We start from the raw sequence: 21,341 nt of genomic DNA, 5'->3' as shown, positions 1-21,341 counted from the left end.
CCTTCTCCAATGCATGAAAGTGAAAAGTCAAAGTGAAGTCGCTCAGTCGTATCTGACTCTTAGCGACCCCATGGACTGCAGCCTACCAGGCTCCTCTGTCCATAGGATTTTCCAGGCAAGAGTACTGGAGTGGGGTGCCATTGCCTTCTCTAGAGACGCTGTACTTCCCTGTAATTAAGTGTTTTAAGTACTAGTTAATACTCAAGCTCTCAGGTATTATTTTCTGCAAATTTCTAGGGCTTGGGGAAATGATATAATGGCAGAAGTTGATGAAAGATGTACTAAGCCACAATGCTGAGAAAAGCAAGTGGGCATGCTGTTTGGTATTACTGCCCTCAGAATTGCTGGAAGCAGTTAAAGCTAGCAATAAAGTTCAATTGCTATTGTTTAGTTGCTAAGTCCTGTCCAATTCTTTTGCAATCCCATGGACTGTAGCCTGCCAGGCTCCTCTGTCCATGGGATTTCCCAGGCAAGAACACTGGAGTGGGCTGCCATTTCCTTCTCCAGGGGATCTTCCAGACTCCGGGGTTGAATCCACATCTCTCGTGTCTCTTGCACTAGCAGGCAGATTCTTCACCACCGTGTCACCTACGAAACAGCTGGGCTTCTCACTACCTATCCAATTATCAATCACAATTACAAATGTCTAGGTGTACAGCTTGGAGACATACATAACAAAAATCCATGAGATGTGACCAAAGCCTCTTTGTTCAACCAATTACTCAAATATATCTTTAACTTTACCTCAAGAGTTATAACTCAGATACATTTTATATTGCTCTATTTTAAAATGAAACAATCTTTACAGTACTAAATTTTCTCTCAACTCTAACTTAAAATACATAGTTGACAAGCATTAATGATAACAATTATAAGAATATAAATGACAGAAACACACTCAAATTGGAAGGATACTGATATTAAGGCTCTTTATTCTCAGTGCTCATTATCTGTAAAATGACTCATTATCTGTATAATCACTAAAAAAATTAAATGAGAGTACAAATCTCCTAGTTCATCACCCTCAACCTTGCCCTCCAATTCCCATCCCTAGTGTCAACTACAATACATCAAACACTAAGACAGTCAACAAATAGTTACTGAGTGAGAAAATAGCTATTTGTGCAGTCTTTTAAAAGACATTCGTATGATCATTGAGATCAGAAATATCCATTTTTCAATTTTAATAGCAAGAGAAAACAAGTTGATGCTAAGTCAATAAAGAATTATTTTTGAGTACTAAAGGTACAGACTGAGATAACTGCTTTCTAAATTCATAAAATACAATTAGTAAAACTATCTCATAAACTGCATTCCTTAACAAAGTAATCAAAGAAAATCCCTAAAAGTTTGACGAAAGCTATTCACAGTGTTCCTGTCGACACAAGATAGTGCTCTTCCACACTGAAGCTAAATAAAACATTTACGATATTACCAACTTATTTAATACTTTGCTTCCAGTAAAAGACTAAGATTAAATGAGCAGAGTAAAACATTAGTGAACTATGTATTTTCATTGTTATTTGAATATCATGCCCTTATGAGGATGGGAAATTAGCCTCCTAAATTTATTATCGGCCCCCAATAGAAATATGATTCACAGCCTGCCAGAACTGCTAGCAAGCTGAGGAAGCTTACTGTGTGCCACCTTTAGATGTCAAAGCTCACGGTTCACGAGTCATGACTAGACCTCAGCTATTAGAGGTTATTCTAGTTCTGAGTTATATATTCAAGAAGTGCTAGTAGTAACCATAAAATCAAGAAAAAAAGAATCATCACTACAAAAACAAGAAAACTACATTATGGTATCATGGTGCTCTTTACAGGGAACCATGTAAACTTACCTTTCCTTCCAAGTTCAGTTGCTGCATTTCTTGGTCACTATTTCCTATTCCAATAAATGCACATGGTTGAGATTCTTGTTCTGAACAACCATCGCGTTCCATTTGTTCTTTTTTTTTCTTCCAGCCACTGCCCATAAGATACACACAAGGAGGAGGGCAAAAAAACCTAAAATAATGAGGGGGGAGGAAACACAATGCAATTACGCTCAAGAAAGCACTTCCTTTTCTTGAACATATGAATGCAAAATCATGTTGAACTGTATCAAGTTAGCTCCTAAAGAAACATTTTGGTGAAGCCTTTTGTAATGCAAATAACCATACCCACAGCGCAGAAATCAATACTTCATTTGTTCTGGTTAAGGTTCATCTATAATGACATTACGCATTCACTTAGCCTAGATACTTTCAGAGCAGGGAACTTAAATTTTCACACAGCTCAGAGTTTTGAACATCTGCACTTCAGCCAAATCCAGTGTACTCCAACATACACAAAAACAGGGTATACCACCACAGAATCTGCAATTACTGATTAAGGTCTACTGAAAATGATGTACTGTTAATTAATGACATTCTTGGTATGGATATCATTCTTAACTTCATTTGGTAATTAATCTGGAAAACAGAGCAGTGCCCAAAGTAGACACTTCCAAAATATTAATACAAGTAAGTAAAAGAATTAAGAGAAAAATGGATCATTAGTTTACTATGTATCTTACAACCTAAACACCTGCTGCATGTGGATCAAAGAACAATATATTGTGTCCCTTTAACTCAAAGACAACCAACAGATTTGTTTTGTTAGTTGCCAATAACCTGCCCTCATAAATTCTTCCCACCTAGAATAATTCCTTATAATTTTCTTTTAGCAGTTAGATTATTTTGAAGTCTAGCTCAAGCCCCACAGTTTACCTAATTCAGAAGACCACCAATCCAGTCCTTATATAGGGGGTAACACCTTCGCTTGATTACACACATTGACTTATACACACTTTAAAATATTTATTAATATGTCATGTCTCATCAAGGGGCCTGAAAACTCAAATACTTACTCAGATAATAGCCAAGTAAACTCAAATAGTGGCCAGGTAAGTAATCTAAATAAGTGGACCGGGTGTACAATAAATAAGTAGAAATATTCTTTAATTACCCAAAGACGTATGTTCCTTCCCTTCTTTATTGAAACAAAAACCCTCAAGGCAAGTCCCACTTTTCATATAGTTATAAGCATAGAAATTTCTATCTTAATTCTTTTAAGTTCACTGTAAGGGAATAAAAAGCTTAACCGCAAAGGTCATCACCCACTTGTGTATGGCTCTGATGACAAGGAAACAACTGAGAACTGCAAGCATCCCCACATGGCTGAACTAAGGACATGGAGGTCACGTGTTGATCACATCCTCCAATTTTCCAATAGTCACCGAAAATCAAGTTTTATATGAAATTCCTAATTCTAAAATTTAGCAGCTAATTTATTATGCTTTTTTACCACTTTTTAGGCCAACAACGTACAGACTTTTAAAAGAAGTGTATCCATGCATATCTCACACACACACACACACGTGTGTGCATGCACAGAAACACACAGATACCATCATGCTGGATTTAGTTCTCGGTCCATCCTAAAGGTAGCAGAGTAGTATCTACTTGTTTGCTTCCCCCTCAGCACCTACTATAATATTGACTGAACTGAATCAAAATAAATGGTATCCACATTTTGCTCAACTCTACCAAAGACTACTACTTAAGAGGCAATCTACACACAATTTACAAGAAGTGAGCTGGGTTTATTTAATTTTCACTAATTCACAAAAATTTACTACATTCCTAGTCTGTATCATGGACTGGAAAAATAGTAGTAGTTAAACAAAAATCCTTGCCCTAATGGAACTCATACTCTAATAAGAAAGACAATTTTAAAAATGTAGATGACTAAAATAACATACATACTTTAGCTGGTGAGGGGAAAAATAAAGCAAGGAAGGGGTACTTAAAAATGTAAGTGGCCACCAGAGTGGCCAAGGAAAATTTCTTGAAGAAAGTGACCTTGAGTTAGGACCTATGGCCATGGGTATCTGGGGAAGAGCATTTCAGAAGAGGGAACAGCAAGCACAAAAGCTCTGAAGTAGGGAGGACTGAAACAGCAGAGAAACAACAGACCAGTGTGGCTGGAGCACAGAGGACAATAGGATGTGACCCAGGCGTAATGGGAGCAGACCTAGTAGGCCGGCAGGGTCAGGCTGTGAGAGGAGGAAACCTTCTGAGGGTCTGCTCGTACTTGTCTAAGCCAAGAGAAGGGAATCAGAGTGGCTTTTTTGCCTGTATACTCTCCTTGTTGCCATGAGTACAGAGGTCACAGCAGAGGCACTGGGCTCAGCTCCAGGTCACTCCAAATTTGGAGGGATGCCTAGATTAGCTGGGCCAGTTCTGGAATTTGCTCATTCAAGTCTATACCAGGGATCTCTCTGGCCTCTAATGCTGGGAACTACCCAATACTTAACATGGCACAGACTCAGATTCCTAGCTGGCACACTATTAGGAAGCTGAGAAGGCATCAATTTTGGAAAACTTATCTCCTATTAGTATTTTACTGAACACTGACAAGTACTAGGTCTCCTTAGTAAATTGGTACACCAGCTATAAAACTTGCTGCGTTTTAGTACAGTGTACCAAATATAGTAATCAAATCCCAACAAGTTATCACAAAAGATACTTTTATTTCACACCTGGAAAGAGGTCTAAAACTGTTAAAGACTCAGTGAAAGTGAAAAAGAAAATGAAAGTCGCTCAGTCATGTCCAACTCGTGCGACCCCATAGACTATACAGTCCACGGAATTCTCCAGGCCAGAATACTGGAGTGGGTAGCCTTTCCCTTCTCCAGGGGATCTTCCCAACCCCTCCCGCACTGCAGGCGGATCCTTTACCAGCTGAGCCATGAGGAAAGCCCAGAAGACTCAGTAGTGCTGGTTTTCTCAAAAGTACTGCGATGACGTGGTATGAAACCAACAGGGCATAAAATCAGAAAGATTGTCAAGAAATTCTTTATCACTTAAAACACTGACTAAGGTTCTATACTGAAAGTGCTTTCCAGTCATGTAATAAATCTAAGAAAAATGAAGAGTCTTCAACTGTCTCTAAACTAGACAGTTTTAAATCAACTCTAAAACTAATTTTAAAAAAGCTGTGATGCAAGAAAATAGCAAAAAATAGCCAAAAAAGACACATTAACATTATTTCTACCATGTGATGATGAAATCTTATTTTAAACATCCCAATATTGCCACCCCCTAAAAAAATCACAATTCAAATCTTCATCTCCAAAGACTTCTGCAGTAATATAATAATCAAACAGAAGATAATCATCAATTTAAAAATTACAGACAAATGAAAAGAAATGAAGGAAGGGAAGGAAAGAATATTACCTAATTAACAGAAGAAAAATTAATTATATACCTTTATAGTAGTACGCAAATCGATGTTTTTAACTTAGACAGATGCTCAATATGTACCAAACAATTAGTGAAAAGTCTGAAATCAAGTGCTCACCTTTCAGAGTTTAACAGCTGCTATGAAAGCATACTTTATGAAACAATGTGCCTTTATTTTCTAATCTTTCCCAGTAGCTACATCTAAGCAACTAAGGCAAACAATGCTTTTATCTACCACTTGGTGGCGATATGCACACATTTATGATTTTATTCATTTCCTAAGTCAAACAATCAGTCTTTATTTTCAGAGAATGATTCAACAACTTTTCCCTCAAATCCTAAGATGAGGTCTGGAAAATACCTTACAGATTCAAAGAAGTCTTTTTATTCAGCCCAATACATAATATCAGACAAAATCTAAACACATCATTTACATTATCTGACTATTTTGGCAGAATCATTACCCTTTGATGATTATTCATACTTCCCCTAACACAAAGTTGAAGAAATGTTAATACATCAAATTGCATTTCCATATTTTTAATGGAAATTTTCCTCTAGACAAAATAATTTTTTCTTTAAGTTTACCTTTCAATCTTGTAAAGAACGTTTTCAATGAAAGGTTAAAACTAACCGCTAACATAAGTGGGATACCAAATGTGTTAAGCAAAGAAATATTCCTTATTAGGCACAAAAGTGAATTCTCAGAACAATTTAAATTTTAGGATAAAACTTCCTGCTCAAATATTTCTAGCATCATTCACTGGAATTATTTTGTAAGCCAAGAGGACTGTGGTCATGTCCCCAGGTTACCTCATGCCTAAACTTAGCAGCTTTTCAGAAAGGCCTGAATCTGATCAACAAGAAAGCAAGCAGATCTTCCTCTTTCTACTATACTCTACCAAGCAGTAAGGGACAAGACCTCTTCCTGTAAGAAGCCCTGACAATCACCCAGGAGACTGACCTCTGTTAGCAGCCCCTGACTACTAACTAATACTTTTTAAAAATCAAGTAATTTTGAGAAGTTTGCCTTTAGTGTAAAACTAGTGCCATGTCTCTTCTGGACATGTTAATAACATAGTAAATATAAGAAAGTAGTTACTCTGGCATTTTTTTTTAAAATCTTTTCATTTTTTGGAGTCAGAAGCTTAGATTCCTTGATCTTTCCTTTCACTAAGGTTTTTAGATTCACCAGGCAATACACAAATAATAGAAAGAAATTGAAAATAAATACAATCATAATAAAAAATAATTGCTAAATCACCTATTTTAACTCGATAAACCACTATAGCTTTATATTTTTAACAGTGACTAGCAAACAGGAATCTTATCTGGGACTTTGAGAAACTCTTCCCTGTCTGTATCTTCCACTGGGTCTCAGTTATCCACTTCAGTATTAAATGACATAGCGACTTTTAAAACTCTTGGCTTAAAACAGCCTTTTGCATAGTACCTAGAATCTAGCAGGTTGTCAGAAATAAAGAAAAAATGAGTTAATAAATGAATCAAAACATACTAAAATGGGTCTTCAAAAATCCATGGGTGGGGAGAGGGAAAACAACACTGCCCAGGTGAGCAGCTATACAATGAACTTGTTAAGTTAAATTATTCTTATTTTCACTGTTGTTGTTCAGTTACTAAGTCGTGTCTGACTCTTTGCAACCCCATGGACTGCAGCACACCAGGCTCCTCTGTACTTCACTATCTCCTGGAGTTTGCTCAAATTCATTTCAATTCAGTCAGTGATGCCATCCAATCATCTCTATATTGACCTCTGTCGACGCCTTCTTCTTCTGCCCTCAATCTTTCCCAGCATCAGAGTCTTTTCCAATGAGTCCGGTAGCCAGAGTACTGGAGCTTGAGCTTTAGGATCAATCCTTCCAATGAAGATTCAGGACTGATTTCCTTTAGGATTGACTGTTTTGATCTCCTTGTAGTCCAAGGGGTATCACAATACAAAGCATCAATTATCAGCACTCAGCCTTTTTTATGGTCCAGCTCTCATATCCCGGAGAAGGCAATGGCACCCCACTCCAGTACTCTTGCTTGGAAAATCCCATGGACAGAGGAGCCTGGAAGGCTGCAGTCCATGGGGTCGCTGAGGGTTGGACACAACTGAGTGACTTCACTTTCACTTTTCACTTTCACACACTGGAGGAGGAAATGGCAACCCACTCCAGTGTTCTTGCCTGGAGAATCCCAGGGACAGGGGAGCCTGGTGGGCTGCCGTCTATGGGGTCGCACAGAGTCGAACACGACTGAAGCGACTTGGCAGCAGCAGCAGCAGCTCTCATATCCATACATGACTACTGTAAAAATCATAGCTTTAACTATATTGACCTCTGTCGACAAAATGATATCCCTATTTTTTAATATGCTGGCTGTCTAGGTTTGTCATAGCTTTTCTTCCGAGAAGCAAGCATCTTTTAATTTCATGGTTGCAGTCAGTCTGCATTGATTTTGGAGCCCAAGAAAATAAAATCTGTCACTGCTTCCACTTTGTCCCCTTCTATTTGCCATGAAGTGATGTGACCAGATGCTATGATCTTAGTTTTTTAATACTGAGTTTCAAGCCCGTTTTTTTCACTCTCCTCTTTCACCTTCATCAAGAGGCTCTTTAGTTCCCTTTACTTTCTGCCATTACCGTGATATCATGTGCATATCTGAAGTTGTTATTTCTCCTGACAATTTTCATTCCAGCTTATGAGTCAGCAAGTCCAGCATTTCGTATGATGTACTTACTCTGCATAAAAGTTAAATAACGAGGATGACAATATACAGCTTTGATGTACTCCTTTCCCAATTTTGAACCAGTCAGTTATCCCATTCCAGTTCTAACTGTTGTTTCTTGACTCACACACAGGTTTCTCAAGAGACAGGTAAGGTGGTCTGGCAATCCCATCTCCTTAAGAATTTTCCACAGTTTGTTGTGATCCACACCATCAAAGGCTTTAGCATAGTCAATGAAGCAGATGTTTTTCTGGAACTTCCTTGCTTTCTCCACAATCCAACAAATATTGGCAATTTCTCTCTGCTTCCTTTGCTTCTTTGGAACACAGCTTGTACATCTAGAAGTTCTCGGTAAACGTAGTGCTGAAGCCTAGCTTGAAGGATTTTGAGCATAACCTTGCTATAGCATGTGAAATGAGAGCAACTGTATGATAGTTTTGAGCGTTCTTTGGCATTGCCCTTCTTTGAGACTGGAATGAAAACTCATCTTTTCCAGTTCTGTGGCCGCTGCTGAGTTTTCCAAATCTGCTGACATATTGAGCACAACACTTTAAAAGAAGATGTTCTTTAAGGATTTTAAATAGCTCAGCTGGAATTCCATCACCTCCACCTCTAGCTTTGTTCCTAGTAATGCTTCCTAAGATCCACTTAACTTCATACTCTAGGATGTCCAGCACTAGGTGAATGACCACATCATTGTGGCTATCCAGGTCATTAAGACCTTTTTTGTATGGTTCTTCTGTGTATTCTTGCCACCTCTTCTTAATCGGTTTTGCTTCTGATAGGTCCTTATTATTTCTGTCCTTTAACATGCCCATCCTTGCATGAAATGCTCCCTTGATATTTCCAATTTTCTTGAAGAGATCTCTAGAATTTTCTATTCTATTGTCTACCATCCCATTTCTAAAGAATCTGATCTTTTGTTTCCTCACTAATGCACTCCTATTTACAAAATTCTTCTAAGGATTAAAACTTTAAAACATCTGTAAGGCATTTCCTGAATAATGTCTAGATATGACTGGATAAAGGGAAGCTGTTCCTTCTTCACCATGAGGTACAACACCAGCCTTTTAGATCCATCTCAAGTAATGAAGGTACTGACTTGGTTTGCTTTCCTTGGAGTTAAAAAAAAAAAAAAAAAGACCATCTCCTATACTTACATGATGTCATGGGGCAGGGAGTCCTGAACATCCAGTATCAACTTTATGCAAAAAGGGGCCACTAACTTGATTTGGTTTCTATGTCCCAAACCATAAGTACCAACTTCTTCCAGTATTTGAATCATATGATTAAGTGTCATAAGTAATCAGAAATTTAGAGAACTTGAATAACTAAAAAAGAACACTTGACAATATGAGTCCTAAATACTGTTTTCAGCTGCTAATCCTCTTTGATGATAACATTATCAACTAAATAGTTTCAGCTCAGATTTAGAGGACTTTCAGAAACAGACAATTTAAAAACTTTTTAGCACATGAAATCAATGTACTCCATCTCCTTTCTCTTATGCATATGCTAAGATTTCCTTTATCTCACAAACTCAAAAGATTTCGTGGAATCACAAAGAGTCCACTCATTCCTTTCAATCCAATACTTAAACCTGAGTTTTTATTCCTTCTTCCAGTTCAGTTTTATTTCCTTTTGAGCCAACCCAAAAAAATCTTTCATGTTCCTCCATAAGCAGCCTTGTCCACCAAAGCATGTTATTTTATGCTTAACATAAAAATGCTATCTGAAAGACGAAGACTTGAGAAACTATTAACAGGAAAATTCTGGGAACTAAGTGAAAAAGCAAGTAACAAAAACCCATAAGCATATACCAAAAACGCTGAAATTGAAAAGATACCAAGATAAACACTTAACATTAAAACCTATTATCTAATTTTGGCTAATCTGATTTAGGTCATTTCTGTAACGCCACATTCACATAATATGAGCACCAGCTCAACTCTGCTGTTTCTCCCTTAACCTGGGTGGAAAGGGCTGGGATATGTCCTAGGCCACTTTTCTTCACAATCACTCCATAATTCAATTCTGGGGTCTGTTTAAGCCTTTTTCTTTTTAAAATGGTAATACTGAGATCATATTTCTTTATAAAACTACATTTTGCACCAAAAGGAAAACTACTTTTTGAATGAGCTAATACATGTACTTAGGGAATACTACAGAGCCCTGAATAAAAATTATGGATTATTTCATTTTGTGAAATCAGGAATTTACCAGAGGATCTGTACTAAATAGAGACAATAGAAATAAATCCTGTAATTTTCACTTTGTACTTGCAAATAACCCAATAACAGAAACCATTCTCTTACTTGCATATCAATAAATCATTTGTAAATTCATGTGATAACTATTAACTATCCACAAAAAGAAAAAATAATCTTACCTTTTTTCATTTCCATATGACTTCTGTGCAACTTTTGCATGAAGAATAAGCACTGTTTGATCCCCTCGCTCTTTTAAATAATTTCGCATAGCTTCCCTAAAGTAAAATATAAATATTACTATTACAGGGGTAAGATTTGGAATATTACTATGTTCTGTAAAAAGAATGCTTAAAAATGTTTCAAACAAGTAAATATAAAAATAAAAATAAATCAAAACAAACCATAACTAAATTTAAAAAATATTATACAATGAGGAAACAAATACTGCTCATCTTCAACAGTATACTTTGTTCTCTGCAAAGAAGAAACTGTCCCTCACTATAAGAATTTATGATATAACTCAATTAAACCACAATTACAACTTATAGAGTAACTAGAAACATCAAGTACATTGCTTATTAGGCTTTAAACCCTTTGTAAAATTAATCATGTGCAATATTTTATATTTAATAATCTAATTCACCACTAAGACTAGCCCCTCTCCCTCCAGCTATTAGAATGAGTGTTTTTCACCAAAGACAAAACCACAAGAAATTCTCAGGTCATCCAATTTATTATTACATATTCTTAAAATAACAACCCTACCAAACGAAGAAGAAAAGGCTATCATTTATATACAAACTCATAATTACTCTCAATGATGTTACTAAACACGAAGTTTAATAAAGGGTAATTCAAATTAGGGAAAAACAATTAAATTTTGGAAAAAATACAATGTTAACTGTTTTGGGTACAAAGTACTCCAACTATCCATTTATTATGCAAATACTGTATAAAAAGTTCAATGCCTTAACAATATTTATCAATTACTTTGCTAAGCAATACAATAGAATACAAAGAACCCAAGGTCTACAACAAAGATCAAACTTTCACTTATCTGAATCAGTAGAACCCTGATTCTTAAGATGTTTAACACATTACAAAATTAAAGCAGAAGTGCTTCAAAAACAATCATCAAGAAGCACTTCTAATATACTGAATACTATTTTATTTATAAGTAAAAAGACAAATGTATAAGAGGACAGCTATAGATTAATGAAAAGTGAAGTGAAAAGAGTTAGTTGCTCAGTTGTGTCTGAGTCTGCTACCCCACAGACTGCCAGGCTTCTCTGTCCATGGGATTCTCCAGGCAAGACTACTGGAGCGGGTTGCCATTTCCTTCTCCAGGGGATCTTCCCAACCCAGGGATGCAAAGTGTGTCTCAAACATTGCAGGCAGACTCTTTACAGTCTGAGCCACTAGGGAAGCCCATAGAATAGTAGTAAGTTATCAAGGGTGGGGAATTTATACTTGCAGCACTCAGAAACTAAGTGGCCTGCGGCATATCTCTTAACCGCATCTAGCTTGGTTTCTGTATCTGGTAATAAGCATAATGCTGACATAATATGGAGTGGTTGTGGATGAATGAGATAATCTAGATGACAGTGTTTATATGTACTGATTCAAGGCAGAAAAGGTAACACTGGAATCTAATAGATTGCGAATTAATCCTTACCACAGGAACAAAGCTCAAAGTCCAGTAAAGACAGTAAAACATATCTGGAAAACAAATTGTAATGAAATACATGGTTCAAATAGAGGCATGACCAAAAGTTTTGCCAAGAGAATGCACTGGTCATAGCAAACACCCTCTTCCAACAACACAAGAGAACACTACACATGGACATCACCAGATGGTCAACACCGAAATCAGATTGGTTATATTCTTTGCAGCCAAAGATGGAAAAGCTCTCTCTATATAGTCAGCAAAAACAAGATGAGGAGCTGACTGTGGTTCAGATCATGAACTCCTTATTGCCAAATTCAGACTTAAATTGAAGAAAGTAGGGAAAACCACTAGACCATTCAGGTATGACCTAAATCAAATCCCTTATGATTATACAGTAGAAGTGAGAAATAGATTTAAGGGACTAGATCTGATAGACGGAGTGCCTGGTGAACTATGGACAGAGGTCTGGGACACTGTACAGGAGACAGGGATCAAGACCATCCCCATGGAAATGAAATGCAAAAAAGCAAAATGGCTGTCTGGGGAGGCCTTACAAATAGCTGTGAAGAAAAGTGAAAAGCAAAGAAGAAAAGGAAAGATATAAGCATCTGAATGCAGAGTTCCAAAGAATAGCAAGGAGAGATAAGAAAGCCTTCCTCAACGATCAATGCAAAGATATAGAGGAAAAGAACAGAATGGGAAAGACTAGCGATCTCTTCAAGAAAATTAGAGATACCAAGGGAACATTTCATGCAAAGATGGGCTCGATAAAGGACAGAAATGGTATGGACCTAACAAAGCAGAAGATATTAAGAAAAGCTGGCAAGAATACACAGAAGAACTGTACAAAAAAGATCTTCATGACCAAGATAATCACGATGGTGTGATCACTCACCTAGAGCCAGACATCCTGGAATGTGAAGTCAAGTGGGCCTTAGAAAGCATCACTACGAACAAAGCTAGTGGAGGTGATGGAATTCCAGTTGAGCTATTTCAAATCCTGAAAGATGATGCTGTGAAAGTGCTGCACTCAACATGCCAGCAAATTTGGAAAACTCTAGTGGCCACAGGACTGGAAAAGGTCAGTTTTCATTCCAATCCCAAAGAAAGGCAATGCCAAAGAATGCTCAAACTACCACACAATTGCACTCATCTCACACGCTAGTAAAGTAATGCTCAAAATTCTCCAAGCCAGGCTTCAGCAATACATGAACCGCGAACTTCCAGATGTTCAAGCTGGTTTTAGAGAAGGCAGAGGAACCAGAGATCAAAGTGCCAACATTCACTGGATCATCAAAAAAGCAAAAGAGTTCCAGAAAAACATCTATTTCTGCTTTATTGACTATGCCAAAGACTTTGACTGTGTGGATCACAATCAACTGTGGAAAATTCTGAAAGAGATGGGAATACCAGACCACCTGACCTGCCTCTTGAGAAACCTATATGCAGGTCAGGAAGCAACAGTTAGAACTGGACATGGAACAACAGACTGGTTCCAAATAGGAAAAGGAGTACGTCAAGTCTGTATATTGTCACCCTGCTTATTTAACTTCTATGCAGAGTATATCATGAGAAACACTGGTCTGGATGAAGCACAAGCTGGAATCAAGATTGCCAGGAGAAATATCAATAACCTCAGATATGCAGATGACACTACCCTTATGGCAGAAAGTGACAAGGAACTAAAAAGCCTCTTGATGAAAGTGCAAGAGTAGAGTGAAAAAGTTGGCCTAAAGTTCAACATTCAGAAAACGAAGATCATGGCATCTGGTCCCATCACTTCATGGGAAATAGAGGTAGAAACAGTGGAAACAGTGTCAGACTTTATTTTTTGGGCTCCAAAATCACTGCAGATGGTGACTGCAGCCATGAAATTAAAAGACGCTTACTCCTTGGAAGAAAAGTTATGACCAACCTAGCTAGCATATTCACAAGCAGAGATATTACTTCGCCAACAAAGGTCCGTCTAGTCAAGGCTATGGTTTTTCCTGTGGTCATGTATGGATGTGAGAGTTGAACCGTGAAGAAAGCTGAGCACTGAAGAATTGATGCTTTTGAACTGTGGTGTTGGAGAAGACTCTTGAGAGTCCCTTGGACACCAAGGAGACCCAACCAGTCCATTCTGAAGGAGATCAGCCCTGGGATTTCTTTGGAGGGAATGATGATAAAGCTGAAACTCCAATACTCTGGTCACCTCATGCGAAGAGTTGACTCATTGGAAAAGACTCTGATGCTGGGAGGGATTGGGGGCAGGAGGAGAAGGGGATGACAGAGGATGAGATGGCTGGATGGCATCACCAACTTGATGGATGTGAATCTGGGTAAACTCCAGGAGTTGGTGATGGACAGGGAGGCCTGGCGTGCTGCGACTCATGGGGTCGCAAAGAGTCAGATACGACTGAGCGACTGAACTGAACTGATGTTAAGGAGGGAAGAGGTAATAAAGAGCCTGATTCGATCTCTGGTCCGGGAAGATCCCACATGCTGTGGAGTAACCAAGCCCATGTACCACAACTACTGGGCCCTTGCTCTAGAGCCCTTGAGGCACAACCATTGAGTCGTTCTGCAACTATTGAAGCCTATGTGCCCTTGAGACCGCGCTCCACAACAAGAGAAGCCACAGTAAAGAGAAGCCTGTGCACTGCAATGAAGAGTAGTCCCCGCTTGCCACAGCTGGAGAAAAAAGAATGCGCAGCAACAAAGACTAGGCACGGCCAAAAATAATAAATCTTAAAAAAAAAATTAAATAGTAAATATAAACGTTTAAGTTAATTCAAATCCCACCCTATGACAGATGATGATAAAAGCAATAGAAGGTAATAAACTTAAAATACCTAGAAAAAACTTACAATCTTAAAAAAAAAAATCCATCTCTTTAAAACTGGGAAAAGATCATCATTTAATTTTATCCCAAAGTGAAAGTGTTAGTTGCTCAGTCCTGTCCAACTCTTTGTAACCCCATGGACTGCAGCCCACCAGGCTCCACCCTCCATGGATTTTTCCAGGCAAGAATACTGGAATGGGTTGCCATTTTCTTCTCCAGGGGATCTTCCCAACCCAGGGGTGGAACCTGGGTCTCCCACTTTGCAGTGAGATTCTTTACCATCTGAGCCACCGAATCCCATTACCAAAAAAACACGATGCTGTGATTTCCCTGGTGGTCCACTGGCTAAGACTCTGCGACCCCAAACGAGGGGGTTGGAGTTTGATCCCTGGTCACAGAATTAGATCTAACATGCTGCAACTAAGATTTTGCATGCGGGCAACTAACAAAAAGATCCCACATGCAGTAATGAAGATCGAAGATCTCACGAGCTAAAACTAAAGAAACAGACAAACAAAAAAGCACCATTCTGTGGAATCCAGATTTTCAATGTATACAAAAGGCAACGTAAGATCTTGAGTTTTTTTTTTTTTTTTAAAGACATACAGTCAATTTTCTTTTTCAGTTAATTCTAGTGGTGAAATAGGGAAAGGACTTTAGACAGCACAGAGAAAAACTTAAAATAAGGCTGACACACTAATAAAGAGGTAACAAAAGATAGTACAGGAGAAGACAACATTTAAGCCTTTCGTTTCAGGAGAGGCAAATGTATAATAAGTTCCATTATATTTGACAAATGTCAACTCTGAAATGCCCCAGAACACCAAGCTAAAAGTATTCAATAGGTTGTTGGAAATAACCACCTGTAGTTCCAGAGAAGGATCTGGGCTGGAAAAGTAGGGATCATTGGTATATAGCTCACAACCAAAGCCATGGAAGTGAATGAAATCTCCCAGATAGGAATGTCAAGCAGAAAATGTATAAAAGGAAATGAAGAAGAACCAGTAAGGGTAGAACTGAAACTGCCTATCAGATGCTAAGGAAGGAGACAACCTCAAAAGAAGGTAACAATCAAGAGTGGGATGCTGCAGAGGTGTAAGTCTCTAATTTTAGCAGGAAGTCAGCCACCAGCTAACAAAAAGCCTTACCAATTTTGTAAAATGAGAGTCTGCTATGATGCCTAACAGGTCAGAAGAAGGCCATAGGTACTACTGATATCTGAAAATACTCTCTAGGGAATGGAGAAAGAAGCTTACAATGTAAATGACTGAAAATCTGTACTGAAGGACTGGCTAATGTTGAAATTCATAAATGATAGTGACAATTCCCACCAACACTGCAAGGGAATAGACAGCACATTCTCAAACCTGCTGGGTAGTGGACAAGTGGTGTAGCATGAGGAGGATAAGGATAATACGGGATCTGAGGCACTAGTAAGTCACATGACTGACCAAAGTGTTCAAGGTAGATAAGGAAACAAAAGCTAAGCCAGAAGGTCAATATCTTGACAAAACTGACACAGAGGTCCAATCACTGGCATAAAATGTGAATAGTTGCAATATACTTGAAAAAAATTTTTTAAGAAGCAATTTCAAATATATTTCCCCACACTGAATTCTACTTGCATTTTAGTCTCTATTATATCATTTAGCAATTACTTAGTGTGTCAGATGTCAGGGCTTTTTCCTTGTCATCCCAAGCAGTATGCAAGGCCTCTAAGACACACTATTAGGCACATTTTAGAAATGGAGGAACAGTTAAGCAACTTTCCAAAATGACACTGAAGTCTCAGGATTCAAATTTAGGCAGTCTGGCCCTTGAAGACAAAATTAATATTAGATATTTTGCACTGGTTATGAGCCCAGTTTTGGTATAAAACAGGGGTCTGAATCTTAACTCTTATCAATTACTGAGCCTGAGTTTTCTCACCTGTTTTAAAAAAAAAAACTGACATTAATAGCTCATATTCTGAAAAATATTTTAAATTAAGTATCCTCACAAACACAAATACCAAGGGTCAGGAAACTCTACCTATTATTATTATTTTCTTAGAACAGCAGGAGGAAGGGGGCAGGAGGTCGAGCTTGGAAGACTTCCACTTAAGTTTGACAGCAAACTTGAAAGGGACTAGGAGGTAAAGGATCAGGTGTCTCACCTGACTTGCAAGGCACGAGTTTTTTTGCCAGCATAACAGGTAGGCTACACTTTTATCCATCTTCCCATTAAAGATTTATTGAGAGTCCATTACCTCCCAAGGCACTGGTTATCATGCTAGCTGCTCATACTGGAAGTAACTGTTCACAATGTCTTCGTGACGAAAAAGTACAGATCTCAACATATTTATGATGAATGCAAGATAGCTCCAGTTTTCCTTGTCTTTTCCCTTCATATTTATGATAAAAATTCTTGAAAATGCAACTAAAAACTTTAATAATAGTAATTCTGTAATAACAATTTAACAAATAGCTTCTTCAACAAGACAAAATCCAGTTTGTTAATAGAATATCAAACATTAAAATTATGTTCTCTGGCAATTGTAGGTTGATAATACTATTTCGTATCTTAAAGAGCCACTAAAAAAAATTAAGGCAATACACTCAAAAGAAACACAATTAAAAAGTAAAGCCCGTGAAGTGATAGCCTATATGCTCGTCACTCAAACAGAGTCGAGTTTCTTCAAATGAACAGGGTTCCAGTTTAGGCACTGTTGACATCCTGGACTAAACAATTCTCTGTTGTGAGGGGGCTGTGCAGTACACTGGAGGGTGTTTAGCAGTATCTCTAACTTCTACCAATTAGAAGCCAATAGCACCTCTGCTCCATTTGTGACAACCAAAAATGTCTCCTGATATTGCCAAATATCAGAGGGGTGGGGCAATTCACCTGGGCTGAAAATAAGTGGATTAAAGAAAACCAAAATTGTTCCTTCCAACAGTAAGATGAGAAAATCATCCAATGTCTTTTTAAGAAAGAACGAGGGAAATTTTATCATTTGAAAACAATATACGTGCTATAAGAACCTTACCAGTAGAATTACTACTTTGTATTACTGAATTATTTTAAAAAAAAACCACTAACAATAAAGCTGAAACTCATAATCTGTTTTAACAGTTACTATTTAACAAGTTTTGAAGTTTATGTATTCTTTATTTCATTCCATAATTCCTTATAAAATATTCATTCTGAATGGAAGCCAATTAAAAATTATTTGAAGAAGGGCATGGAGCAACTATTTTTGAGTTTACTTACTCGAAACACATTTAGCTTAAATGTTTAGAAAAGCAGAAATTTTTATCTATATTTTTACTAACATGAAATCATGGCAAATGCCATTATAATTTGACATGGTTAAACCATCACTTTGTCAACCCTCTGACTCTTTTTTCCTTTATAAATGTGTACTTCTTTTATATCGCAAGCAAAATTCAAAAAAGAATGTCCTTAATGGTCCTAACCCCCCTAATCGTCTGAAAATAGAACCCTTACTTCCTGACCACATTCAGTTAAGCTGCCATTACTGCACTCTGTGTGTGTGTGTGTGTGTGTGTGTGTGTGTCTGTGTGTGTGTGTGTGTGTCTGTGTGTGTGTGTGTTGGGGGCTCGGGATTGTGGAGAAGGCATTTGAGCTGGGAACTAACCATAGCCAATCCCAAATACTCAAGAAGAAAGTTGGCCCACAAAGATGGAAGGTCTACACTGTCACCCTTACCAACGGTACAAGTCTCTGTACACCTCAAATTGGATTTTTGTCACTTGTAAAATCCAAATAATAAAGGTTCCAACATGAACTGTCTGCTGGTAAAGAAACTTATTTTTGTTGCATTAAGCAATTCCACACATAACACCCAACACCTGCAAACATTCCAGAGAGCTGCAGAGTATAGTTTGAGAAAAACTGGGAGGCCTGGCATGCTGCAGTCCATGGGGTCACAAAGAGTTGGACATAATGAGCAACTGAACTGAACTGACTACAGGCCACAGAAAACCATGCCAGTTGTTTCTGTATCTCAGTACAAAACCTAATCCACAGTCAAGTAAAGTCAGTTTTACCTGTGATCCACTCTAAGGGGACTATTTTCAAGAGAGTGGGATGCCCTTGAGAGTTAGCATTCAATTTCTACCATATGTATTCATCTATATATCCAGAAGAATGTAGCATTTTTAAAAAGTGAAATGCTGAACAGTACATAGTATTAACTATACTTAATCAAAAATATTAACTCTGTATCAGTAAAATAGTATTTTTAGAACACTACCTAAAAGATCATCCTCTAAATGACAACATATTTTATAAACTACTGCTTAATTTGGAAGACAGGGATTAGAATAGGGTAGGTTTAAAAGATTATTTTTTTTAAGAAAGAAACTCTGAATTACACTGTCCAACCTCCATACACTCCCAGAGATACAAAATTCCTTATCATTCTGCATAAAAGATTTCTTTAGCACTTCTTAAAGCTCAGGCCTGTTTATGACTGATTCCTTTTCAGTTTCTTATGTCGAAAACTGTCTTTGTTTCTGCCTTTGCTGGGACTAGAATTCTAGGTTGCCATATTTTCCCCCCTTGAGAACTTAAATACTCTTGTTCCACTGTCCTCTTCTTCCTAGCAAGGTTTCAGATGAAAAACCTCTGTCATGTTATCTTTGTTCCTCTGTATATAATGTATCACTTTTCTCTGTTCCATTTAATATTTTCTCTTTATCACTGAGGTTAAGCAGTCTAGTCAAGGCTATGGTTTTTCCAGTGGTCATGTATGGATGTGAGGGTTGGACTATAAAGAAAGCTGAGCACCGAAGAATTGATGCTTTTGAACTGTGGTGTTGGAGAAGACTCTTGAGAGTTTCTTGGAATGCAAGGAGATCCAACCAGTCCATCCTAAAGGAGATCAGTCCTGGGTGTTCATTGGAAGGACTGATGTTGAAGCTGAAACTCCAATACTTTGGCCACCTGAAGTGAAGAGCTGACTCATTTGAAAAGACCCTGATGCTGGGAAAGACTGAGGGCAGGAGAAGGGGACGACAGAGGATGAGATGGTTGGATGGCATCACCGACTCGATGGACACGGATTTGGGTAAACTCTGGGAGTTGGCAATGGACAGGAAGTCCTGGCGTGCTGCGGTTCATGGGGTTGCAAAGAGTCGGACACAACTGAGCGACTGAACTGAACTGAACTAAGCAGTTTGATGATGAGGTGTTTCCAGGAAAAAAAAGTAATAGTTTTTGCACTTGGGGTTCACTGAGTTTTAGAACTGTTATTTTATAGTTTTCACCAAAGTTAGAAAATTTTCACTCATTATCTCTTGCAGCCGACTCCAATACTCTTGCCTGGAAAATCCCATGGATAGAGGAGCTTGGCAAGCTACAGTTGATGGGGTCGCAAAGAGTCAGACATGACTGAGCAACTTTACTTTCTGTTTCTTTCTTCCCCTTCAATGACTTCAATTTGAAAATAAAATACAGTTCACTAATGATATTTTTCAGACATTTTTTCTGTGTGCTTCACTCTGGATAGCTTCCATTGGTATGCCTTCAAGTTTACTAATCTCTTTTTCAATAGCATGTATCTGTGAGTAATACTGCACGTGTATTTTTTCATTTAAATAGTTTAGTTTTCATCTCTACAAATGTGAATTGGATCTTCTCTTTCTTTTAATCTTCCATGTCCTTTATTTAACTTCCAATCTCTCTTTCAGCTCAGGGATCTGCAATTATAGCCTATAGGCCAAATGCAACCTACCATCTATATCTATAGTAGAAATAAAGTTATACTCCAGTATACAGTAATATCCATTCATTTAGACATTGTTTCTGGCTACTTTTGCACTACAACAAAGTTAGTTACAACAGAGGCTGTTCAGGCCACAAAAACAAAAATATTTACCATTTTATCCTTTGACAAAAATTTTGTACAGTCCTGATCTTAGCTTCTTAAACATAAAGAAGACAAATATAATTAACAGTCTTAATGCCATTTTCTATCATCTGTGTCATTTCTGAGTTGGTTTTAATTGACTGGTTTTTCTCATTATGAATCATTTTCCTACATTTTTTATTTTTACCATATGTTAAGATACAATGAATTTTACCATCTTTCTGAGTGCTTCATATTTTTCCATTCTTTAAATATTCTCTAGCTTTGTTCTAGTTCTAAATTAAGTTATTTAGGAAATGTTTGATCCTTTCAAACTTGCTTAAGGTTTTAAGGTGGAACCAGAGCAGCATTTAGTCTAGGCCAAGTTGGCTTAAAGCTCAACATTCAGAAAACGAAAATCATGCCATCTGGTCCCATCACTTCATGGCAAATAGATGGGGAAACAGTGGAAACAGTGTCAGACTTTATTTTGGGGGGCTCCAAAATCACTGTAGATGGTGATTGCAGCCATGAAATTAAAAGACGCTTACTCCTTGGAAGAAAAGTTATGACCAACCCAGATAGCATATTCAAAAGCAGAGACAGTACTTTGCCGACTAAGGTCTGTCTAGTCAAGGCTATGATTTTTCCAGTAGTCATGTATGGATGTGAGAGTTGGACTGTGAAGAAGGCTGAGCACCGAAGAATTGATGCTTTTGAACTGTGGTGTTGGAGAAGACTCTTGAGAGTCCCTTGGACTGCAAGGAGATCCAACCAGTCCATTCTG

General features: G+C 37.8%; 1 protein-coding gene across 1 annotated transcript in view; it reads right to left on the bottom strand.

The window, feature by feature from the left end:
• RBPJ (recombination signal binding protein for immunoglobulin kappa J region) overlaps positions 1-21,341 on the bottom strand; it is a 111,978-nt gene that overhangs the window by 18,213 nt on the left and 72,424 nt on the right. The window contains exons 3-4 of the mRNA XM_052641600.1: positions 10,390-10,485; positions 1,845-2,010 (exon numbers count right to left, since the gene is read on the bottom strand). Coding sequence (XP_052497560.1) covers positions 1,845-2,010; positions 10,390-10,485 — 262 coding nt within the window. The remainder of the gene's footprint in view (positions 1-1,844; positions 2,011-10,389; positions 10,486-21,341) is intronic.

Source organism: Budorcas taxicolor, chromosome 6 (genome assembly GCF_023091745.1).
Source record: "Budorcas taxicolor isolate Tak-1 chromosome 6, Takin1.1, whole genome shotgun sequence".
In the NCBI taxonomy this organism is placed as follows: Eukaryota; Metazoa; Chordata; class Mammalia; order Artiodactyla; family Bovidae; genus Budorcas; species Budorcas taxicolor.
Note: the sequence above shows the minus strand (reverse complement) of the source record. Positions and strands in the feature narration are given on the sequence as shown.